The sequence below is a fragment of the Elephas maximus genome, chromosome 17 (assembly GCF_024166365.1).
Source record: "Elephas maximus indicus isolate mEleMax1 chromosome 17, mEleMax1 primary haplotype, whole genome shotgun sequence".
NCBI lineage: Eukaryota > Metazoa > Chordata > Mammalia > Proboscidea > Elephantidae > Elephas > Elephas maximus.
In genome coordinates this window covers 12,862,595-12,889,160 of record NC_064835.1, presented here as the reverse complement: position 1 = coordinate 12,889,160, position 26,566 = coordinate 12,862,595, and the positions used below count along the sequence as shown (strand labels likewise).

Here is a 26,566-nt window from a genome sequence, read left to right as displayed (position 1 = left end):
ACAGGCTCAACATGGAGGCTTTCTACTGAGCCAATGTCTCTTGCTAATGTAACTCCAGCACTTCGGTTTACCCAGCACCTGGCTGTAACTCCCAGCTGCACCAACTGACTTGGGGCCTTCCAACCAGAACACCACCAAGTACAGTGGCTCTTGCTTTGCGTGCCTGTGTGTGCCAACCCCTTTTCTGTATCAGATACAGAGACTGCTCCTACACAACCACTCTTTCTTCCCCTCCCTCCTCCCTTTGTCTCCCAGTTTCTCCCAGTTAGTCACAGTGAGGTCACGTTCAGCCTCTGGCTCCCAGGCCTCTTCCTAAGGCTGGTGTGTATATACAGGGAGAGGGGAGTTGAGAGAGCACAGAGGAGTAGTAGGATGCAGCAAGGCATCATGGTAAAATAGGCTCTGGAGTCTAAGAGACATGGGTTCAAATCCTAGCTCCATCACCTGACCAATCGTGTGATCTTGGGCAAGTTACTTAATCTCTCAAAGCCTTGGTTGAAAAAGACGGGGCTGCCTGGGAGACAGTTTCCTCACCTGCAAAATGGGGATGGTAACAATTACCTCACTGATTTGTTGTTGTTGTTGTTAGGTGCCGTCGAGTCAGTTCTGATTCATAGCAACCCTATGTACAACAGAATGAAACACTGCCCAGTCCTGTGCCATTCTCAAAATCATTGTTATGCCTCAGCCCATTGTTGCAGCCACTGTGTCAGTCCATTTCATTGAGGGTCTCCCTCTTTTTCACTGACCTCACTAAGCATAACGTCCTTCTCCAGGGACTGATCCCTCCTGATAACATGAGGGATGATAAGACATAGTCTCGCCATCCTTGCTTCTAAGGAGCATTCTGGTTGTACTTCCGAGGCACATTTTTCATTCTTTTGGCAGTCCATGGTATATTTAATACTCTTCACCAACACCACAATTCAAAGGTGTCAATTCTTCTTTGGGCTTCCTTATTCATTGTCCAGCTTTTGCATGCATATGATGCAGTTGAAGACACCATGGTTTGGATCAGGCCCACCTTAGTCTTCAAGGTGACATCTTTGCTTTGTAGTAAAAATTAAATGAGACAAAGCACCAAAAGAACCTTGCACAGGGCTCAGCAGCTGGCCAATGTTCATTTCCCTTGAAAGTGGGGGAAAGTGAAAAATGGGGCCCTGACTAGAGTCCCTGGGTGGTGCAGATGGTTAACGTGCTCCGCTGCTAACAGAAAGTTTGGAGGTTTAAGTCTACCCAGCGGTGCCGTGAAGAAAGGCCTGGCAATCTACTTCCAAAAATTCAGCCATTGAAAACCCTATGGAGCACAGTTCTATTCTGACACATGTGGAATCGACTCCACGGCAGTGGGCTGTCAGTGCAGTGGCATGTGGCATCTTGGGTGCCCACCTGTGACCTAGTGAGTGCTGGTGTGAATGGGAGTGTGTGGGAGTCAGCGTCTGGCGGTATCTGGGTGACAAAGTGAGAGGTGGAGGGGAGGAGACTTAGGCACTGGCAGTCTGGTTGGGGTATGTTTGTGACAGCATAAGTGTGTAAATGAGTATGACTCGGCTGATCATCTCTTCCTCCAAAATTCCTACCTCTTCAAAAGAAAGACTTGTCCTGTCTGTTCTTGTCAGTAATGAAAAATCCAAAATCCCCTCCTAGGGGAGGGAGGGAATGACCCACCCCATGAGGCTGATGCAAGGGAAACAAACTCAAGTGAGGCCCACTCCTGGCAGCAGCCAGGATATGTTCTTCACGCTGGTGAAGAAATCAAGCTCCAGGTGTGTTCAGAGGGTCGGAGCCTCCCTGCAGGCTGCCCAGGATGGAGGTGCTGCCACTAGTCTTGCCCCTGTATGAGGGTTTCTCAAGCCGAGCTCCGACAGATCACACAGGCAGCCAAAGCCACCTTGCCTGTGTGGAGGCCACCTTCCATCTGGGCTGGTGTGGCCATAACCTTGTGTGGGACGGGCCCTCCCCATGCATCTTGGCCAAGGGCCTGGGTAGTGAGAGGTGGACCCTGGACCAGGGAATCCTGAGTTCCCAGGACAGAAAGCACAGGGCACAGGCCACATCCCAATCTGCTAAGGCTCTTCTTTGGGATTGCAGAATCCTTAAGGATATGCTCCTGCCCTTCAGGCAAAACAGGCCAAATTGTCCCTTAGATAAGATCTGTTTCTCATTTAAGGTCTTGGAGTGAGGCACTGAGTCCAATCTCCCTGCCTTGGCAGCTGTTCCAGTGTTTAATCAACCTCATCGGCTGGAAGTTCTTTCTCATAGCTAACCTCAATCTCTCTTTAATTGAAGCCCATCTCCAATTTTAGGTCTTGAGTGGAGAGGGAGAGTAGTTGGCCTCTAATGGTCTAGGTAACTCTTTGAGGAGCAAAATTGCAGAATTTTCCTGCCTAAGAGATTCTGGCATAGGATTCAAGGGTATTCCTCCCTGTGACTGTGAAGGGTGTACCCAGAGCTGGCCGCCTTTCAGGAGATGTTGATAGTGACTTCAAATCATTCCACAGATAGAGGAGAAGAAAAATGTGTGCCTGTGTTTGATCCCCAGCCCTGCCTCAGACTTCCATGTAAACCTGGGCTCAGAATATCAGAGCGGGAAGGAATTCCAGAGATTATCTAGTGCACCCCACATCGAGACTGCCTTCCCTCCCTGCTTGCTATCTCCCTCTTCACCCTGCTTTTCTCTGCCTGACAAACTCCTACTCACCCTTCAGAGCTAGACTCAATAGCACCTCCTCCATGAAGTCCGCCCTGAGCTTCCAGGCAAAATTAACTATTTCCATTTCTGTTTAACACCACACTTTTTATACATCTCCAATAGGGCACAAATTAGACTATATTATAACTAGTTACTTAAAGGTCTCTCTCTCTCTCTCCCCTACTAGACTGTGAGCTCCTCCAGGGCAGGGACCATGTCTTAATTTTCTTTGAGTTCCCACACCTGGCATAGTGTAAGTACCCTCCCACAAACTTAGTGAATAAATTAATTTTTTTTTTTTAGGCTGAGAATACTCAGGCCCCTGCAAATTAAGTGACTTGACCAAGGTAATAGAGCTAGTGAGTGGCAGAAAAGGGACCAGAACCCAGGTTCTCTGACTTAGTATCTAATTCTCTGCCTCACTCTGGGGCCTCCCATTATTGCTTATATTCAGAGGGTCAGAGGCCTCCCTGCAGGATGCCCAGGGCAGAGGGGCTGCCACTAGCCTCGCCCCCAGTGCAAGGGTTTATCGTGTGCCTATAGCTTAGACTTTCTCCTCCTGATAAACTCACCTACTCCTACCATTTGCTTCTGACATCACGCCCTGTCCAAACTCCCCTCCCCCAATCTTCCAGTGAGCTCTGATCTCAGGGGTAAAGTCCACACCCTCTGCTTCGCCCTTATCTTTGCACATCTACCTCCATCCATTCTTTCCAACACCACCTCCCCACATCCAAAGCCTTCCCTGACAAACTCTAAGCCCACCCAACTTGGTTCTCTTCAAAAGCAGCAAGCTTGTGTCTACACTGTCCCCCTGAGCCTGGTTGCATACTCATTGGTAAGCTCTTGTTTTACTTGTCCCTTGTCCCTTATCTTCTTCCTTTAAGTGGGGAGTTCCCTGAAGAAACATGGGCATTTCACCCTTTATACTTCCCCCCACACACACAAAAAAAACCCCAAACCAAACCTGTTCCCATCAAATCAACTCCAACTCATAACGACCCAGAGGGACTCCATAAATTGATCTACACACTGTTGGTCCAAGCAAACAGACTCAGAAAACCCAGGTTAAGCTTTGACAGGAAAAGAGCAGTTGTCTTCCATTTCTAGATGACATCTGACATGGCATGCAGTTAATCTTAAATAGATACTCTGTTTGTCAGTACTCTTTAGAGGGGATACTGAAGAGGAGACTGTAACATTGGATCATGGGTTGGGGTGGGGGTATGGACTCAGCGTCCTTTAAAGATCCCTTCCAATTCTGAAAGACAGGAGTCTATGAATAAGAGCCCTCCAACTTTACTTCATCTTCTTTGTATTCCCCACATTTGATGTAGTATAGGTGACCCCTTAAATACATGGAATAAAGGTTTCCTTCCAACCCAAGAACTTACTTGTCTGTTGAAATCTAGGCCGTTTCGATCATTTCCTGGAAAAGATGAAACAAAATATTAGTCGTTAGCGGGCCTTGAAGATGCCAAAGGTTAAAGGAAAACTAGGATGTTGGAAGGAGTATGTCTTTATTTTATTTTTTGGTTCCCAAGTTTTATTCAAGGACTGATACAAAATATTCCAGATAAGTGAGTTTTAATCCTCATCTTCTTCCTCTTCGTCATCCTGGTTAATCTGGAAGTAATGTAATTCATAACTATCTTTGCTGTTGACAACTACATGCAATGAATCATGTAGATTGTTCTTCAAATATTTTTGGTGACATATTTCAAATACCTTTTGGCAAAAGGCACCTCGAAGGTTACAGTAATCTTGTTCTTCCTTTGGTCAATGGTTGTAACCCCTCCACTGAGATCACCACCTTTCCCATTAACTTTGATTCTTTCTTGAAGAAACTACTCAAAATTGACAGCATCCATGATTCCATCTCTACATGGTGGGTGCAGTCAAAGGTGAACTTCAGAACCTGCTTCTCTTTTTTGCCCCCCTTTGCCACAAGCTTTTTTATAGGTGCCATGGTGGCAGCTGAGGTAGAAAGCGCATGTCTTTATTTTTTTAAAAAAAAGAACACGGGCTTCCTCTATGGCTAGGATCTTCCCGTTGACTCTGTTACCTGGAAAAGTCTTCGGAAAATCTCCAGGGCAAGTGTTGTCCAGGAGGGAAGACTGACTTCTCTAGAGAACTTGCCATTCCAGAGTGTTGTGTTGCACACTTTTGCTCCTACGCTGCACCCACTTCGTGTTATACCCCTTTCGTGTATGACTGAGAAGAGACAGGCTGTGGATCCTATGGGAATCACTCTAACGCAAGACACCCTCCCGTCATCCCGGCCCTCCAAGCATGATGACACCTAAGTCATGTCAAGTAGACAAGTGTCTGTCCTGATTTTTTTTCTCCCAACTTTTATTTCTTGTTCCATTCATTTTTGTCTTTTTTGAATAAACGGTGGGTTGAAAAACTAAATATGTGCTTAATAGAGAAAACTTGTTGGTGTAGAAAAAGTACAAAGTAGCAGAGTAAACGCTTTGCTCAGAAGCAGCCATCATTAATCCGTTTGTATATTTTATGGCCTTTTTTATGTTTGTCATTCCTTGTAGATATGTATCACTCTGTAGAAATTTTTACCCTGATTTTTTCAGTGAGTATGATAAATATTTCTCTTACGCTATTAAGAACTCTGGAAACCCTGGTGGTGTAGTGGTTAAGTGCTATGGCTGCTAACCAAAAGGTTGGCAGTTCAAATCCAGCAGGTGCTCCTTGGATACTCTATGGGTCAGTTCTACTCTGTCCTATACGGTAGCTATGAGTCGGAATCGACTTGATGGCAGTGGGTTTTGGGTTTTATCGAGAACTCTTTGTAAACATGATTTTTAATGGCTACATAATATTCCATTATATGGATGTACCATGATTTGCCTTAACTTATACCTATTGTTGGGGAATTGTTTCAATTCTTAGTTATAATAAATTTTCTTATTCACATAGCTCTCCAGGGCAGGAGCTTCCACCCAACCTCTTTGGGCCCCATGGATTGTTGGCTGTATAATAGCGTGGAGTATGACTCTTTATTAGATACCATATACTCAGAGTGCTTAGCATATAAGAAGAGCTTAAGACATACTGATTGACACAGTTACAGAGGCTTCCCAGACATATTCAAACAATTCATGGGATTGGTTTACTGGGTCAAAAGGCTGGGGGTCATAGTTCAGGGGACAACTTAGTCAACTGGCATAACATAATTAACAAAGATAACGTTCTAGATCCTAGTTAGGTGAGTATTGTCCAGGATCTTAAAAGCTTGCAAGCGGCCATCTAAGATACAACTATTGATCTCTACTCGTATGGAGCAAAAGAGAGTGAAGGAAATCAAAGGCTGAAAGAAGAAGCTAGGCAACAGGACTAATAGCCCACATGAAACACAACCTTTTCTGAGACCAGAAGAACTAGATGATGCCTGGTGTCTTACTCATCCAGTGCTGCTATATAACAGAAATACCACGAGTAGATGGCTTTCACAAAGAGAAATGTATTCTCTCACAATCTAGTAGGCTACAAGTCTGAATTCAGGGTGCCAGGTTCAGGTGAAGGATTTCTCTGTCAGTTCTCAGGGAAGGTCCTTGTCATCAATCTTCCCTGGTCGAGGAGCTTCTCAGTGCAGGGGCCCCGGGTCCAAAAGACTTACTCTGTTCCTGGCACTACTTTCTTGGTGGTATGGAGTCTCCCATCTCTGCTCACTTCTGTCTCTTATATCTCAAAAGAGACTGACTTAAGATACAACCTAATCTTGTAGATTGAGTCCTGTCTCATTAACATAACTGTCATTAATCCCACCTCACTACCATTATAAAGGTAGGATTTACAACACATAGGAAAATCATATCAGATGACAAAATGGTGGACAATCACACAATACTGGGAACCATGGACTAGCCAAGTGGACACACATTTTTGAGGGATACAATTCAATCCATGACATCTGGCTACCACTATCAACTGTTCTGACAAGGGACACAATAGAAGGTTCCAGATAGAATGGGATAAAAATGGAGAACAAAACTCAAATTTCTAAAAAAAAGGCCCGATCTACCAGACCAATAGAGACTAGAGAAACCCCAGAGACTATCACTCTTTGAACTTGGAATTAAAGCTATTTCTGCAGGTCACTATTCAGCCAAATAACAGATTGGCTTATAAAATAAACAGTATCACCTGTGACTAATGTGGTCTCTTAACCAATTAACTGTATGAGACCAAACAGTCAACATTTATCCAAATGCAAAGATGAGAAAGCAAGGAGGGAAAGGGAAGCTAGATCAACGGAAACAGAACAAACAGTATGGAAGTCATGAGAACACCGACACACTGTAAAAATGGTAACCAATGGCACGGAACAATTTGTATAAAAATGCTTAAAGGGGAACCTATCTTGCTGTGTAAACTTTCACCTAAAACACAATAAAATATAATTAAAAAAAAAAAAAAGCATGAGTGCTGGTGGGAGCTAAACCTTGACTTGGAGGAGGAAAAGAGCAGAAAAGGAGGAAGAGCCTGTGAAAAGTGGGAACAAGAAGACCCAATTTAGCCTAAGCAAACGCTACTTCCTCAGTAATTCCATCACACCTCATCCCCCTCCCTCACCCCAGGAGATGAAATAATAATAATAAATGAACACATGGATAAATCCAGAACTCTCATAATCAAAAAAATTCTTCTGCTTTTCATTCAATCTTCAATAGCTTTGGAATAAAGTCCAAATTTTTTAGCCCAACATACAATTCCCCAAATGGCCTGGCTTCTGGCTACCTTTCCTTCTTTGCCTTCTGTCACTTATGGCCCCAGCTCACTCCTTCCCAGGTACCCCCAGCTCCAGACACACAGAATACCCACTGCTCTCCAGACTCCCCATGCCTCTAGGCACTGTCCCTACTTATTTTCCAGGTTACTTCTTATTTGCCTGCCCGAGTCTCTCTCCACTAGTCTGAGAGAGCAGGACAGTGACATCCATTTTTGTGTCCTCAGCAGCCACCACAGTTCCTAGCACATAGCAGAGGCTCAAAAAATGTCTGCTAACAAATGAATGGGATCTAAGAGAACCTCTGAGGCCTTAATTGAAGCTCCTTTACCTTTGCTCTGTTCCAAACAACAAAGGGCAAACACGGCCCTTTCTGTACGACTTTGAAGCATCTTGGGAAGCCACCGGGCCGGCAAGGTGAGAGAAGAGAGGAAAGGGTGACCGGATCCCAAGAAAAAGCAATATTGTGAGTCACGAAGTGATCTCTGGGTAGGAGCCTAATTTTGAGTTCAGCTAGAAAAGACATGTAAAATCTGGGCAGGGCTCTAAAGATCAGAAGAGCCCGTAGGCTGAGAATAGCCATGTGTAAGGGCTTAGACTTACAGGTAAAATTGCTTTTATCTTTTAAAAAACTCCTTTCATGACATTTTAGAGTTGTAAAGTTGGTCGAATAAGGAGTCATTTTAAAAGATTTGACGAAAAAGCAAATTCAGCCAACAAATATTCATTTAGCACATTCTATGTTCCAGAATGAATAAATCTGTCTTGGAAGAAGCATGACCAGAATGCTCCTTGGAAGTAAGGATGGAGAGACTATGTCTCCCATACTTTGGACATGTTGTCAGGAGGAATCAGTCCCTGGAGAAGGACATTACACTTGATAAAGTACAGAGTCAGCGAAAAAGAGGGAGACCCTCAACAAGACGGATTGACACAGTGGCTGCAACATTGAACTTAAGCATAATAACAACTGTGAAGATGGTGCAGTGTTTCATTCTGTTACACATGGGGTCACTATGAGTCAGAATCAACTCGAAGGGACCTATCAATAACAGTATGTTCCAGGCAGAAGTCCCTGGATGGTGCAGTTAAAGCACTCAGCTGCTAACTCAGCTGCTAACGAAAAGGTTGGAGGAAACGAGTCTACCCAGAGGTGCTATGAAGAAAGGCCTGGTGTTCTACTTCTGAAAAATCACCCATTGATTGGAAAATGTATGGATCTCACATTTCCCAATCTCAGAACTAACTATACAGCTGTCAAAATGGCCTGGTATTGGTACCATGACAGATACATAGACCAATGGAACAGAATTGAGAGCCCAGAGGTAAATCCATCCAGCTGTGGACAGCTGATCTTCGACAAAGGGTCGAAGTCCACTCAATGGGAAAGAGATAGTCTCTTTAATAATTGGTGCTGACAAAACTGGACATCCATCTGCAAAAAAATGAAACAGGATCCATACTTCACACCATACACAAACTAACTCAAAATGAATCAAAGACCTAAAAGTTAAACCTAAAACTATAAAGTTCCTGGAAGATACCATATGAACAAAGCTAGGGTCTTAATTTATGGTGTAAATACGCTATCAAACATAACTAAAAATGCACAAACAACAGAAGATAAACTAGATAACTGGGGCCTCCTAAAAATTAAATACTTATGTTAATCAAAAGACTTTACCCAAAGAGTAAAAAGAGAACCTACAGACTGGGAAAAACGTTTTGTGAACGACGTTATCTGACAAGGGTCTAATCTCTAAAATATAAAAAAAAATTTAGCACGTCAACAACAAAAAGACAAACAATCCAACCAAAAAATGGGCAAAGGACATGAAGAGACACATCACCAAAGAAGACATTCAGACGACTAACAAACACATGAAGAGATGCTCTCGATCATTAGCCGTTAAAACCAAAAACCAAATCCATTACCGTGGAGTCGATTCCAATTCATAGTGACCATATAGGACAGAGTAGAACTGTCCCATAGGGTTTCTGAGGAGCAACTGGTGGGTTCACATTGCTGACCTTTTGGTTGTCAACCGTAGCTCCTAACCACTGCACCACCAGGGCTTCCCGCAGGGGTGAGATGGTACCTCATTGTAGTTTTGATTTGCATTTCTCTCTATTAACCATTAGAGAGATGTAAATCAAAATTACAATTAGCTAGCAAGCAGCCATCTAAGATGCATCAATTGGTCTCAACCCACCTGGACCAAAGGAGAATGAAGAACACCAAAGACACAAGGTAATTATGAGCCCAAGAGACAGAAAGGACCACATAAACCAGAGACTACATCAGCCTGAGACCAGAAGAACTAGATGGTGCCCAGCTACAACCGATGACTTCCCCAACACGGAACACAACAGACAACCCCTGAGGGGGCAGGGGAACAGTGGGATGCAGGCCTCAAATTCTCATAAAAAGACCAGACTTAATGGTCTGACTGAGACTAGAGGGACCCCGGAGATTATGGTCCCTAGACCTTGTGTTAGCCCAAGACAGGAACCATTCCCAAAGCCAATTCTTCAGACAGGGATTGGACTGGACTATGGAAAAGAAAATGAAACTGGTGAGGAGTGAGTTTCTTGGCTTAAGTAGACACATGAGACTATGTGGGCAGCTCCTGTCTGGAGGGGAGATGAGAGGGCAGAGGGGGTTGGAAGCTGGCTGAATGGACATGAAATTAGAGCTGAGAGAAGGAGTGTGCTGTCTCATTAAGGGGAGAGCAACTAGGAGTATATAAAAAAAAGTATATAGCAAGGCACTGGGTTTATATAGCAAGGTGTATATAAATTTTTATATGAGAGACTGACTTCATTTGTAAACTTTCACTTAAAGCACAACGAAAATTAAAAAAAAAAACAAACTACAATGAGGTACCATCTCCCTCCCGCAGAACCGGCACTGATCAAAAAAGAAAGCAACAAATACTGGTAAGGTGGTGGGGAGAATGGAACTCTTATACACTGCTGGTGGGATTGTAACATGGTAAACCACTTTGGGAAACAGTATGGCGCTTCCTCAAAAAAAACAAGGAATAGAAATAGTGTATGATCCAGCAGTCCCACTCCTAGGTATATACCCTGGAGAATTAAGGATAGTGACGCGAATAGACATAGGCACAGCCATTTTCACTGCCGCATTATTTGCAATGACAAAAAGACAGAAACAACCTAAGTGTCGAGCAATGGGTGAATCGATAAACAAAATACAGCGGAATACTATCCAACAATAAAGAATAAGTCTGCAAAACATAACATGGATGAATCTGGAGGACATTATGCTGAGTGAAATAAGTCAATCGCAAAAGGACAAACATTGTATGATACCACTTTTATAAAAAGTCAAAAACAGGTTTATGCACAGAAAGCCACACCTTTTTTATTGTGCTTTTGCTGAACATTTACAGACCAAATAAGTTCCTTATTAAACAATTAATACACATATTATTTTGTGACATTGCTCTCCAGCCCTGAGACTCGTCAACACTCTCCCCTTCTTGACCTTGGATTCCCCATTTCCATTCCTCCAGCTTTCCTATCCCCTCCTGCTTTCTTGTTCTTGCCCCTGGGCTGGCGTGCCCATTTATTTCCATATACGTGGTTGAACTACATGTATTATTGTTTCATAGGCCTGTCTAATCTTTGGCTGAAGGGTGAACCTCAGGAGTGACTTCAGTACTGAATTAAAAGGGTGCCAGGCGCCATACTCTCAGGGTTCTCCAGTCTCTGTCAGACCAGTAAGTCTGATCTTGTGTGTGTGTGTGTGTGTGTGTGTGTGTGTGTGTGTGTGTGTGTGTGTGTGTGTGTGTGTGTGTGTGTGTGTGTGTGTGTGTGTGTGTGTGTGTGTGTGTGTGTGTGTGTGTGTGTGTGTGTGTGTGTGTGTGTGTGTGTGTGTGTGTGTGTGTGTGTGTGTGTGTGTGTGTGTGTGTGTGTGTGTGTGTGTGTGTGTGTGTGTGTGTGTGTGTGTGTGTGTGTGTGTGTGTGTGTGTGTGTGTGTGTGTGTGTGTGAGATTTTGAACTTTGTTCTACATTTTTCTCCAGCTCTGTTCAGGACCCTCTATTGTGATCTCTGTCAGGGCAGTCAGTGGTGGTAGCTGGGCACCATCTAGTTGTGCTGGACTCAGGCTGGTGGAGGCTGTGGTAGTCATGGACCGTTAGTCTTTTAGACTAATCTTTCCCTTCTGTCTTTGGTTTTCTTCATTCTCCCTTGCTTCAGATGGGGTGGGACCAGTAGAGTATCTTAGATGGCCACTCACAAGCTTTTAAGACCCCAGACACTATTCATCAAAGTAGGATATAGAACATTTTCTTTATGAACTATGTTATGCCAATTGAGCTAGATTGAGACCGTGGTCCCCAGCCCAGTAACTCAGTCCCTGAGGGAGTTTGGATGTATCTATGAAGCTTCTATGACTTTGCCTTGGTCAAGTTGTATTGACTTCCCCAGTGTTGTGTACTGTCTTACGCTTCACCAAAGTTACTACTTATCTATTGTCTTAGTGTTTTTCCCTCCCTAACTCTCCTCCCTCCCTCATAGTCATTAAAAATTGTTTCTTTCCATTTCATGATATGGAGGAAACTGGAAGGCATTATGCTGAGCGAAAATTAGTCAGAGGCAAAAGGACAAATATTGTATAAGACCACTATTACAAGATCTTGAGAAATAGTATAAACTGAGAAGAACACATACTTTTGTGGTTACGAGGCGGGGAGGGAGAGAGGGTGGGAGAGGGTTATTTACTGATTAGTTAGTAGATAAGAACTACTTTAGATGAAGAGAAGGACAATACTTAATACATGGAAGGTCAGCTCAACTGGACTGGACCAAAAGCAAAGAAGTTTCCGGGATAAACTGAATGCTTCGAAGGTCAGTGGAGCAAGGGCGGGGGTTTGGGGACTATGGCTTAAGGGGACTTCTAAGTCAATTGGCAAAATAATTCTATTATGAAAACATTCTGCATCCCACTTTGAAATGCGGTGTCTGGGGTCCTAAATGCTAACAAGCGGCCATCTAAGATGCATCAATTGGTCTCAACCCACCTGGATCAAAGGAGAATGAAGAATACCAAGGTCACACGATAACTATGAGCCCAAGAGACAGAAAGGGCCACATGAACCAGGGACTTACATCATCCCGAGACCAGAAGAACTAGATGGTGCCCAGCCACAACCAATGACTGGCCTGACAGGGAGCACAACAGAGAACCCCTGAGGGAGCAGGAGATCAGTGGGATGCAGACCCCAAATTCTCATAAAAAGACCAGACTTAATGGTCTGACTGAGACTAGAGGAATCCCGGTGGTCATGGTCCCCAAACCTTCTGTTGGCCCAGGACAGGAACCATTCCCGAAGACAACTCATCAGACATGGAAGGGACTGGACAATGGGTAGGAGAGAGATGATGATGAAGAGTGAGCTACTTGTATCAGGTGGACACTTGAGACTGTGTTGGCATCTCCTGTCTGGAGGGGAGATGGGAGGGTAGAGAGCGTTAGAAACTGGCAAAATTGTCACAAAAGGAGAGACTGGAAGGGCTGACTCATTAGAGGGAGAGTAAGTGGGAGTAAGGAATAAGGTGTATATAAGCTTATATGTGACAGACTGACGTGATTTGTAAACGTTCACTTAAAGCTCAATAAAAATTATTATTAAAAAATTTGTTTCTTTCTGTGTGTAAACCTTTCCATGAGTTTTTATAATAGTGGTCTTATACAGTATTTGTCCTTTTATGATTGACTTATTTCACTTAGCATAATGCCCTCTGGATTCATCCATGTTGTGAGATGTTTTGCATATTCATCATTGCTTTTATCATTGTGTAGTATACTCCATTGTGTGTATGTACCATAATTTGTTTATCCATTCATCTGTTGATGGGCATTTAGGCTGTTTCCACCTTTTTGCTGTTACGAATAATGCTGCAATGAACATGGGTGTGCATATGTCTATTTGTGTGACGGCTCTTATTTCTCTAGGATATATTCCTGGGAATGGAATTGCTGGATTATATGGTATTTCTATTTCTAGCTTTTTAGGGAAGCACCATATCATTTTCCAAAACAGTTGTACCATTTTGTATTTCCACCAGCAGTGTATAAGAGTTACAATCTCTCTGCAGTCTCTCCAGCGTTTGCTATTTTCTGTTTTTTGATTCATGCCAGGTGTGAAATGGTACCTCGTTGTAGTTTTGATTTGCATTTCTCTAATGGCTAATGATCGTGAGCGTTTCCTCATATGTCTGTTAACTGCCTGAATGTTTTCTTTGGTGAAGTGTCTGTGCTTTTGACCATTTTTTAATTGGATTATTTGTCTTTTTGTTGTAGAGGTGTTGGATTTTCCTACAGACATTAGAGATTAGACCTTTGTCAGATATGTCATATGCAAAAATTTTTTCCCAGTCTATAGGTTTGGTTTTTACTCTTTTGGTGAAGACCTTTGATGAGCATAAGTGTTTAATTTTTAGAAGATCCCAGTTATCTAGCTTATTTTCTGGTATTTGTGTATTGTCAGTTATGGTTTGTATCCTATTTATACCACATATTAGGGCCCCTAGTGTTGACCCTATTTTTACTTCCATGATCTTTACAGTTTTTGGTTTTATATTTAGGTCTTTAATCTATTTTGAATTAGTTTTTGAGCATGGTGTGATGTATGGGTTCTGCTGTTTCACTTTTTTTACAGTTGGACATTCAGCTTTGCCAGCACCATTTGTTAAAAAGATTGCCTTTTCCCCATTTAATGGAATTTGGGCCTTTGTCAAAGATCAGGTCACTGGAGGTGGATGAATTTACTTCTGGGTTCTCAATTCTGCTCCATTGGTCAATGTCTCCGTAGCAGTACCAGGCTGTTTTGACTGCCATAGCTGTATAGTAGGTTCTGAGGTCAGGTAGTGTGAGGCCTCCTACTTTATTCTTCTTCAATAACGCTTTACTTATCTGGGTCTCTTTCCTTTCCATATAAAGTTAATGATTAGTTTTTCTATCTCATTAAAAAATGCTGTTGGTATTTGGATTTGGATTGCAATGTATTTGTAGATTGCTTTGGGCAGAATGGACATTTTCACAATGTTGAGTCTACCTATCCATGAGCATGGTATGTTTTTCCATTTATGTATGTCTCTTTTGGTTTCCTGCAGTGTTTTGTAGTTTTCTTTGTATAGGTCATTTACATTCCTGGTTAGATTTATTCCTCAGTATTATTTTTTTAGGGGCTATTATAAAGGAGTACTGTTTTCCCAATTTCCTTTTTGTAGTTCTCTTTATTGGTATATAGGGATCCAAAAGATCTTTGTGTGTTTATCTTGTATCATGCTACTCTGCTGAATCTTTCTATTAGTTCCAGTATTTTTCTTGTGGAGTCTTTTGAGTTTTCTATGTATAATAACATATCATCTGCGAATAGGGATAGTTTTACTTCTTCCTTTCTAATGTGGATGCTCTTTATTTATTTTTCTTGCCTTACTGCCCTAGCTAGGACTTCCAGTACAATGTTAAATAGGAGTGGTGATAAAGGACATCCTTGTCTTGTTTCTATTCTCAGGGGGAATGTTTTCAGCCTCTTGCTGTTGAGAGTAATGTTGGCTGTTGGTTTTGTATAGATGCCCTTTACTGTGTTGAGGAATTTCCCTTCTATTCTTGTATTATTGAGAGATTTTATCAGGAATGGGTATTGGACTTTATTGAACGGCTTTTCTGCATCAACTGAGATGATCATGTGATTCTTTTATTTATGTGACTGATTACATTGATTGATTTTCTGATGTTGAACCATCCTTGCATCCCTGGTACGAATCCCACTTGGTCGTGGTATATTATTTCTTTTATATGATGCTGAATTCTATTGGCTAGAATTTGGTGAGAATGTTTACATCTATATTCATGAGAGATACTGGTCTGTAATTTTCTTTCTTTTTTTTTTTTTGTGGCACTTTTGCTTGGTTTGGAAACCCTGGTGATGTAGTGGCTAAGTGCTATGGCTGCTAACCAAAGGGTAGGCAGTTCAAACCTGCCAGGCGCTCCTTGGAAACTCTGTGGGGGCAGTTCTACTCTGTTCTTTAGGGTTGCTATGAGTCAGAATCAACTCAATGGCAACAGGTTTGGTTTGGTTGTCTGGTTTGGGTACCAGGATTAGAAAGCAACATTCTTTGATGGGTACTGGTACTGGGGATGCAATGGGGAAGGATAATAGACAGGTGTTAATTCTGGTGAAGACAAAAGCAATACACAATATGGGCGAAGTCAGCACAACATGACCAAGGTAAATGAAGACACCAAGGTACACAAGAAAAAAGGACAACTACAGTAAATGCTACAACATATATAATTCTACAACAACAGTAATAACCAAAAATTTGTGAATGGCTACATAAGTAGATATGGATGCTATATAGGTGTGGGAGGGTGAATGGGAGTACATGCATGTGCATATATATTCATATCTATAATAGTCCACATAGGGGGCACAGTTATGGAAACTTCTTAGACATATCCTAACACCTCATGGGACTGAGTTACTGGGCTTGAAGGCTAAGGACCATAGTCTCAGGGGACATCTAGGTCAACTGGCATAACACAGTTCATTAAGATAATGTTCTACATCCTAGCTGGGTGAGCAGTATCTGGGATCTTAAAAGCTTGTGAGCAGCTGTCTAAGATACAACTATTGGTCTCTTCCCACCTGGAGCAAAAGAGAGTGAAGGAAACCAAAGACTCAAGGAAGTAATTAGTCCATAGGACTAATGGCCCACACAAAGCACAGCCTCCTGTAGCCTGAGACCAGAAGAATTAGATGGTGCCCATCTACCGCTACTGATCACTCTGACCGGGGACACAATAGAAGATCTCAGTTAGAATGGGAGAAAAATGTAGAACAAAACTCAAATTCATAAAAAAAGACCAGACTTACTGGACTGATAGAGACTGGAAGAACCCCCAGGACTATGGCCCTAAGACACCCTTTTAACCTGGAACTGAACCCAATCCTGGAAGTTACCTTTCAGCCAAATAATAGATCCCCCTATAAAATAAACAGTAACACCCATGAGGCATGTGCTCCTTAGAACAATCAACTATACAAGACCAAATGGGCAACATTTGCCAAAAAAGCAAAGATGAGAAGGCAAGGAGGGTCAGGGAAACCGCAGGGATGAAAATGGGAAAGGCAGGGTAGAAATGGGGAGAGTGCTGACACATTGCAGGATAGCAACCAATGTCATGGAATAATTTGTGTATAAACTGTCGAATGGGAGACTAATTCGCTGTGTAAACTTTCACCTAAAACACAATAAAATGTTCAAAAAATAAAAGAAAGAAAGAAAAGAAAACCCAATGGAGCACAGTTCTACTCTGACCCAAATGGGGTTGCCAAGAGTTGGAGTTGACTCAACAGCGACTGGTTGGTTCCAGACCCTGTTCTAGGCACTAAGGACAAAGCAAAGGAGAAGACAAACAGAAATCCCTGACCTCATGGCGATTCTTTTCTAGTTGAGGAGACATAAAAGGAACAAGCAAACAGAACTATAATATAATTTCAGTTAGAGATGATTACTGAGGAGAACAGTAATATATGGTAAAGAACAAAGAGGATCAAAAACTGCTTATAAGTATGGTGGTGTGGGAAAGTCTCTCATGGGAAGTGACATTTGCGCTGAATTAAGTAAGAACCCAACCTTTCCAAGGTCTGGGGAAAGATCACTCTGGATTGGGGCAGGGAAGGGGGTGGTTAGGGGCAACAGGTTCTGAGGCAAGAACAGGCTTGTAAGCAAAACACTAAAAAAAAAAAAAAAAGAAGAAGAGGCTTGTGGCTGGGGGGAAAGCAAGGAGGTCAGTGGGGCTAAAGAGAAGTAGTGAGGGGAGACAGGACTGGGGTGACCGGAGGTGAGATGATGTGGGGGCTGGTAGGCAGGTCATGATGAAGACTTTGGGTTTCGCTACAAGGAAGATGAGAAGCAATTGAAGGCTTTTGAGCAGAGGAGTAACATGACCTGACTTATGTTTTAAAACCCTCAGTGATGCCTGACTACCATTTCTGAACATTTTGGTCAAGGACCCAGTAGATGGATCCTGATCAAAAAGACAAAAGATGTGGGACAGAATTTCAAGTTTTTCTAGAAACCAGACTTACTTAGACACATTGAGACTGGGGGAACCTTTGAATCCACTGTCCTGAGATTATCTTTAAGCCTGGAACCAAAACTATCTCACCAAGTTATCTTTAAACTAAACAACGGTTTAGCTCAATTAGTAAAGAATGTTTACCTTGAGCATTGTACTCCTTTAAAGAATTACTTATATGAAATTCAAGCCAGATTCAGAAGAGGACATGGAATGAGGGATATCATTGTTGATGTCAGATGGATCCTGACTGAAAGCAGAGAATACCAGAAAGATGTTTACCTGTGTTTTATTGACTGTGCAAAGGCACTTGACTGTGTGGAGCATAACAAACTATGGATAACATTGAGAAGAGTGGGAATTCCAGAACACTTACTTGGGCTCATGAGGAACGTATACACAGATTAAGAGGCAGTTATTCAAAGAGAACAAGGGGATACTATGTGGTTTAAAGTCAGGAAAGGTGTGTGTCAAGGTTGTATCCTTTCACCATATTTATTCAATCTGTATGCTGAGGAAATAATTCTGCGAAGTTGGACTACTTGAAGAAGGACACGGCATCAGACTGGAGGAAGACTTATTAACAACCTGCAATATGCAGATGACACAACTTTGATTGCTGAAAGTGAGGAGGACCTGAAGAACTTACTAGTGAAGATCAAAGCCTATAGCCTTCAGTATGGATTACACCTCAACATAAGTAACATAAAGAAAGCAAAAATCCTCACAATTGGACCAATAAGCAACATCGTGATAAACGGAGAAAAGACTGAAGTTGTCAAGGATTTCATTTTACTTAGATCCACAGTCAACACCCATGGAAGCATCAGTAAAGAAATCAAATGACACATTGCATTGGGTAAATCTGCTGCAAAAGACCTCTTTAAAGTGTTAAAAAGCAAAGATGTCACTTTGAGGACTACGGTGTGCCTGACCCAAGCCAGGGTGTTTTCTATCACTTCACACACATGCGAAAGCTGGAAAATGAATAAGGAAGACCAAAGAAGAATTGACGATTTTGTGTTGTGATGTTGGTAAAGAATATTGAATACATCATGAATTGCCAAAAGAATGAACAAATCTGTCTTGGAAGAAGTACAGCCAGAATGCTCCTTAGAAGTGAGAACGATGAGACTTTATCTCACATATTTTGGACGTGTTATCAGGAGGGGCCGGTCCCTGGGGAATGACATCATGCTTGGTAAAGTGGAGGGTCAGTGAAAAAGAGGAAGATTCTCAACAAGTTGGATTGAAACAGTGGCTGCAACAAAGGACTCAAGTATAACAATGATCACAAGGATGGCGCAGGACCCGGCAGTGTTTCATTCCGTTGTGTACAGGGTCACTAAGAGTTGGAGCCAACTCAACAGCATCTAACAACAATAACATATGAGATCAAACTGACAACAGTAACTCTAAAACACAGAGGAGAAGTTTAGGGGATAGAGAGTTAATGGTGGTGAAACAGTATGGTTAGAGATAGTCAGAATGGTGACACAATGCAAAGAGTGGGGCCAATGTCATTGAACTGTACATGTAAAAGATGTTGAATGGGTGTTCTGTTTTGTTGTATGTATTTTCACCAAAAACACAAACAAACAAAATCTGAAGTGATCAGCTGTAGGGAGTAAGAAGGAAGGAAGGGAAACCAGTTAGGAGGTTATAATAATGGCCCAGGTGAGAGGGACAGTGGATGATCGCTGTCTACTCTGGAGTAGAGGTTGTGGAGACAATAGGAAGTAGTAAGTAGTGAAGGTAGTGAGAAGGGATAGCTGACAGACTGGCTGATGGATTGACTGGGAAAGGAGGAATTGAGGATGATTCCTAGGGTTTGGACCTTCTCAGTGGAGTGAGTGGTAGAGCCATTCACTGAGATGCGAGTGACTCAGAGAGGACCAGGATGGTGGTAGAAAATCAAAAGTTACATTTTGAACGTGTTAAGTTTGAGATACCAAGAAGATACCCAAGTAGAGGTAGGAACATGAGTTTGATTTAGGAGAGGTGTCAGGTCAGTAAGTACAAACTGGGTAGTTATCAGTTTATACATGTTGTTTGCTGATGTCAAGTCATGGTGACCCCATGCACAACGAAATGAAGCACTGCCCGGTTCAGTGCCATCCCCGTGATAGGTTGTGGATTGGACCATTGTGATCCAGAGGGTTTTCATTGGCTGATTTTTGGAAGTAAACATCCAGCCTTTCTTTTATCGGCATGTAGTTTTTTTTTTTTTTTTTAGTGGTATTTAAAGCCTCAGAACTTGGTAAGATTATAAAAGCAGTAAGTCCAAAAGAAGAAGAAGAAAGAGTCAAGTTTGGAATGACGTGGAAGAACCAGCAAAGCAGGAAGTGTGGACAGTCAAGGAGGAAAACCAGGCAAGTATGGTGTCCTGGAAGACAAGAGGACAAAGTATTTCCTCAAGGTGGCAATAATATGCACACGAACAAGACCTAGAAAGTAAGAGAAACATGGGGATTAAAAAAAAAACTGTTTGACTTAGAAGGGGTCCTCAAGTTTGTGGACAATTAAAAAATGTCCTTGCTTTTGATTTCCATGTCATTACGATGTTGTTTGTGAGATACACAAAATGAAAAGGCAAGCAGAATTCAGAGTTTATTTTTAAGACTCATCAGCCAACAAAACTAAAAATTTCCCTTGTCCAGATTTTCCATGGTCTTTCTCAAGAGCTCTCTTGCCATGAAGATGCACCTGCTGCTCTTGGAGCCTGGTGATGTTGTAAGTAGACTTTTCTCTCTCATCAAATTCATTCTTATCTTCACCAGTATCTCTGTCTAATTGTCCCTGAATCCCTGGGCTAACTGAATGGCTGAAGTGGGGGTACTGGGGCCAGGAGAGCACAGAGCTGCACAAAGAGCAGTGCCTGGCACTTACTAAGGGTTCAGTTCCCCAGAGCTATTCTTATTCTTATTAGAATTCCACTACAAAGAAGATAAGAGCATTCTTTGGAAACATGAATTCCGTCAAGGCCCCCAGCCAATGAGGAGGCATTCTGAGCATCTGGGGGCCTTGGTTGAGACGCGGTGATGAAGTCTAATAGAGGCATTAGGTTAATTTCTTATGGCATTGTTGAGTCTCTCTCCAGATCTAGGTTGAGGGGGAACTACCTCAGCCTTCATTTTACTATCGCACTTGTTCCTACTCTCCCATAGTCCACTGGACTGGTTCCACCTGGCACCTCTCCCCACCTAGCCAACAGGAAAGTCCTGGGAGGTGGTCCCTGGGAACTCCAGGCTGTGATCAGGCTCACTGGCATTTTTCTGCTGCCCTAATGCTCTTGAGAGACTGGAGAGTGTATTCCCAGGACTCAATTTATTCATCTCTGAAATGGTAAGAAAGGTGTTCCTCTTTTCCAGGGGTAAAAAAAAGCGCATCTAACATATTGTGTTAAATGCTGGTTCATAATCCCCAGATGCCACTTTCTACCCCTTTAAGATGCTATGGGCAAATAGTTTGCACTCAACTACTTGCCTAAAGGTTGGTGGTTCAAACCCACCAGCGGCATTGTGGAAGAAAACCCTGGCAATCTCTTTCCATAAAGATTACAGCCAAGAAAAGCCTTTGGAGCGGTTCTATTCTCTAACACACGGGCGTCACCATTAGTCAGAACTAAGTTGATGGCAACAGGTTTGTTTTTTTGGTTTGGAAGATGCTATGTAGAGGAGCAGCAGGGCATGCTTGGAAGGAGACCTGTTGTGAGGTCAGAAGACTACGGTTCAAGCCCTGGCTCCACCACTTCCAAGCTATTTGAGCTTGGTCAAGGCAGGCACCTCCTGAGCCCCAGGCTTCTCAGTGGCAAAATGAGGCCATAATTTCTGCTCCATCTACTTCCCAGGAACATGATGAGGCTCAAGTAAGAAAAGCTAATTATCAGCTTTGTAAATTGGGAAGCACTAGACAATTGAGGAGCTGAGCTCAGAATCTTGATCTATTCCCCAAATAGGTTGAGCCTAGCCCTATCTGATGGACTTTGCATATGCTATTCCCTCTCACTGGAATGCTCTTCTTTTACCCTTCTCTGTCTAAAAAATACTCATCCTTCAAGACCCATTTCAAATATCACATCCCCCATGAAGCTTAACCAGTTACCCTCGAGTAGATCCCAACTCATGGAAATCCCACGTGTGTCAGAGTAGAGCTGTGCTCCATAGGGCTTTCAATGGCTGATTTCTTTGAAGTAGATTGCCAGGCCTTTCTTCTGAAGTGCCTCTGGCTGGACTTGACCCTCCAATCTTCTGCTTAGCAGCCGAGTGCTTTAACCATTTATACCAGCTAGGGATTCCCCATGAAGCTTATCCAAGCCAAGCTGTGGGTGTATGGGAGTGTGTGTATGTGTGTGCATACATGTGTAGTATATGTGTGCGCACACTGTATATGTGTGTATATGTTTCCTCATCTATTATTTATATCTTTTATAGCACACATCACATTTTTTAGAGTCAGTGATTTCTGTGTCTATTTCCCTCATTAGCTTGTCAGCTCTTTGAGGCCAACCTTATATATTATTTGTCTTTGTACTTGAAATGCCTGAAACAGTGTCTGGCACATAGTAGCTGCTGAATAAATGTGTTCAACTGATCCAAATTACTGAAAAACTGCTACAAAAACTAACCTTCTGTTCAGATCAAAGAAGCCACAGACACCACCATCTGCAAATATGTGAACCAACTCTATTGCCAATCTCTGGTTACTTCTTTGGAAGATGGTGGCCACTTGCAGAAAAACAGAGCAGGACAGACACACATACAGCCTGGGGCATTATTTTTAGGGTTGGAAGCACACTGGAGCCCAAGCTCAGGGAAAGCACCTTGCTGAGGTCACACAGCCTCAGAGAGCCTAACCTGGGACAGGAGCCCGATCTCTCAACTCCTCGACTCACACAATTTCCCCACTACACTCACTGCATCCAGTGCTTAACAGAGAAAACTGGGTTTCAACAGCTCAGTGAACAGGCTAGATACTAATCAAATCTGGAGACAATTCAGAACAGAGTGGGAGATTAATACAGAAAACTGGATGACTAAATCAGGGTTAGACAATATCTTGTAGGCTCTAATCAGAGGCCTAAACCAGCAAAAAAAAAAAAAATGTAAAAGAAATAAACATAAAGCCCAGCATTCACGTTAAGGTTAAAAAGCCAAAGGTATAAACAAAACATGGTGGTGGGGGCGGGGGGTGGCTGGTATATCTCACATGAAAACAAACAAGCCAGCCAGCTACAGGTTGCCACCAAGCTGATTGTGACTTATGGTAGACCCACATGTGTCAGAACAGAACTGGGCTCCCCATGGGGTTTTCAGTGGCTGAGTTTTCAGAGCTGGATTACCAGGCCTTTCTTCTGAGGCATCTCTGGGTTGACTCAAACCTCTAACCCTGGGTTAGCAGCCGTGCATGTCAACCATTTATACCACCTAGGGACAGGAACAAAAAGGGAGGGAGTTTTAGTTGACCAAAGCTCAATACTGGCCCAAAGGATGCTGCCCAATGTGTGGTGTAGCTGCTTACTAAGTGAATGCTGTCTTATGCATTAGTGGACAGGTAGATCACCGAAGGCTGAAGTCCCTTGCACTCACTGGGGGAGTCATGCCTAGTTCGAGGTGCCATTTTTAAAAAGGGTCCCTGATGAACTGGAAGACTGAACACTGGAACCAAGGCAGCAAGGGGCCCAGATATCATACCAGATGAGGAAAGGATATTTAGCCTAGAGAAGAGAACACGTGCCTTTAGATCACACCTGCCTTATAACGTTACCATACAATTAAATGAAGGATTAATCTTAACGGTATTGTGGTTAAGTAGGAAATTCAGGCTGGTTTCAGAAGAGGACGTGGAACCAGGGATATCATTGCTGATGTCAGATGGATCCTGGCTGAAAGCAGAGAATACCAGAAGGATGTTTACCTGTGTTTTATTGATTATGCAAAGGCATTTGACTGTGTGGATCATAACAAACTATGGATAACACTGCAAAGAATGGGAATTCCAGAACACTTAATTGTGCTCATGAGGAACCTTTACATAGATCAAGAGGCAGTTGTTCAGACAGAACAAGGGGATACTGATTGGTTTAAAGTCAGGAAAGGTGTGCAGCAGGGTTGTATTCTTTCACCATACCTATTTAATCTGTATGCTGAACAAATAATACGAGAAGCTGGACTATATGAAGAAGAACGGGGCATCAGGATTGGAGGAAGACTCATTAACAACCTGCATTATGCAGATGACACAACCTTGCTTGCTGAAAGCAAAGAGGACTTGAGGCACTTACTAATGAAGATCAAAGACCACAGTAGGGATTACACCTCAACATAAAGAAAACAAAAATCCTCACAACTGGACCAATGAGCAACATCATGATAAATGGAGAAAAGATTGAAGTTGTCAAGGATTTCATTTTACTTGGATCCACAATCAACAGCCACGGAAGCAGCAGTCAAGAAATCAAAAGACGCATTGCATTGGGCAAATCTGCTGCAAAGGACCTCTTTAAAGTGTTGAAGAGCAAAGATGTCACTCTGAAGACTAAGGTGCGCCTGACTGACCCAAGCCATGGTATTTTCAATTGCATTATATGCATGTGAAAGCTGGACAGTGAATAAGGAAAACTGAAGTAGAGTTGATGCCTTTGAATTGTGGTGTTGGTGAAGAATATTGCATATACCATGGACTGCCAAAAGAACGAACAAATCTGTCTTGGAAGAAGTGCAGCCAGAATGCTCTTTAGAGGCAAGGATGGTGAGACTGCGTCTTACATACTTTGTACATGTTGTCAGGAGGGATCAGTCCCTGGAGAAGGACATCATGCTTGGCAGAGTACAGGGTCAGCGGAAAAGAGGAAGACCCTCAACGAGGTGGATTGACACAGTGGCTGCAACAATGGGCTCAAGCATAACAATGATTGTAAGGATGGCGCAAGACAAGGCAGTGGTTCGTTCTGTTGTGCATAGGGTCGCTATGAGTCGGAATTGACTCGACGGCACCTAACAACAACAACAACAAAGGAAAATGTTCTTATGCTTGCCCTTTATGTTTACTTTGAATATATCATCAGGAAAGACTAATTGCTACAAAATGACATCATGGTTGGTAAAGCAGAGGGTCAGCAAAATTGAAGGAGGCCCTCAGTGAGATGGATTGGCAATACAGCCCCAACAATGGGCTCAAACACACCAATTCATCTTAAAGATGGCAAAGGACCAGGTAACGTTTCACTCTGTTATACATGAGGTCACCATGAATCAGAGAGTGACAGCAACTAGCAACACCAACAACAAATGTCCTTATGTTTTAGAGATGCATACTCCCGTCTTTATGGCTGAAATGTTATAATGTCTACAATTTACACAAAAATCTTTCAGCAACAAGAATGGCAGAAATTGGATGGAAATGGGTGACGAGTACATGGAGTTCATTGTATTAGTCTCTACTTTTGTGTATGTTTGAAAATATCCACAATTCAAAGTTAAAAAATAAAACAAAACACTTAAGAAAAAAAGAACGAGACAATTATGGCCAAATGTTATCAGCGATTAAATCCGGGTAATGGGTGTATATGGCTGTTCGTCAAACCGCTTTCTTTACTTGTCTGTATGTTTGATATTTTTCAAAATAAAAGTTTAGAAACATAATTATATGAGGAAACATCTGAAAGCCCCTGGCACTGTGCCTGGTACATAGTAAGTGTTTAAATAAATGTCGCTGGATTTTTCCTTCCTCCCCAAATGTTAACCTGGCTGGGAAGCCAGTTTAGCTTGCAGCTCCTACGAAAAGAACAAGGGCCAAATGGTGGAAGTTGCTGGAGAGCAGGCTGTAGTTCAGCATAAGGATAGGCTCTGAGAAGAATGAAACCATCCGAAGCAAGTTTCACAGTGAGGGAGCTTGCCATCACTAGGAGTATTCAAGCAGAGGCTGCTTATTTCAGGGATGGTACAGAAGTCAATTTTTGAATTGAGGGGCGATTTGGTGGCATCGAAGGGAGATCTTAGGTGACCTCCAAAATTTCTCCCATCTCCGAAGTCTTAGGATTCAATGCAGTTGACTGAAATGAATGAGGGCCTTTGTTTTCCCCTCTCAGAAGCTGGATACTCTCTGCAGTATCTGCAGAGAGAGGCACAGGGAGGCCTGAAGAGCTCCTCACCATTTCCTTCTGCCCTGTTTCTTCTGACCCTGGTGGTTCAGTGGTTAAAGAGCTTGGCTGCTAACCAAAAGGTCAACAGTTCAAACCTACCAGCTGCTTCTTGGAAACCCTATGGGGCAGTTCTACTCTGTCCTATAGGGTCACTATGAGTTGGAATCAACTCAAGGCTAACGGTTTGGTTTTTTGGAGGTCTGTTTCCTCTGCACACAGATGAAAGATAAGTACACAGAAGGGAGGGATGGGGCAGAGGGTTCAGCAAAAGAAGCTTTAGAATCCTCTATCTGGAGGTCTTGGAGGCAAGTGGGTGAGGTCTGTGCCCAGCTGTAGGGGCACCAGCTGGGGTCTCTCCAGGCCGCTTTGGTTCTCATAGTCTGCGGGCCATGAGGTGTCCGTGGCAAGAAAGCAGGAGGAGAGCAAACACCTCCGAGCCCTGGCTTGTGGAGCTGGGAGCGACCTCAGAAGATGATCCAGGCAAGTTCCCTGCCTTTGGGAAGATGAAGTATTATTATCCACCCCATTTTACAGGTGAGAAAACTGAGCATCTAAAGTCTAAGTGATTTGTATGAAGTGACAGAGCTTCTAAAGTACGGGTGTGTGTTGGGAATGATTGTCGGGGGAGACAAAGAACCCATGTCTCCAGTCTCAATGTGGTGTTCTCCCTAGCCTGGCATGACATGATTCCAACGTTATGGTCTCTTAAACTAGGAAGGAGACTATCTGAGGGCTCCACCCAAGCTACAACGCAGCTTCTCCCAAAGTCTAACTCCAGTGTCTCCCTGGTCCCACACCCAAGACTGTTCATCTCCACCAAAGAGCTCCCAACGAAGTCAGGGGCTGGGGTGCAGTTGAAGAGG

The 26,566-nt window shown here is 42.9% G+C and overlaps 1 protein-coding gene and 1 pseudogene across 3 annotated transcripts in view; both read right to left on the bottom strand.

Moving 5' to 3' along the window:
- The window catches only part of POU2F3 (POU class 2 homeobox 3), a 117,810-nt gene that overhangs the window by 62,905 nt on the left and 28,339 nt on the right, over nt 1-26,566 (bottom strand). For 2 of the 3 annotated variants that reach the window (XM_049857204.1, XM_049857203.1), the window contains exon 3: nt 4,087-4,121. The exons of the other annotated variant lie outside the window; for it this stretch is intronic. In XM_049857204.1, coding sequence (XP_049713161.1) covers nt 4,087-4,121 — 35 coding nt within the window. The remainder of the gene's footprint in view (nt 1-4,086; nt 4,122-26,566) is intronic. 3 annotated transcript variants of the gene reach the window in all.
- LOC126060852 (60S ribosomal protein L22-like) lies at nt 4,280-4,661 on the bottom strand (annotated as a pseudogene).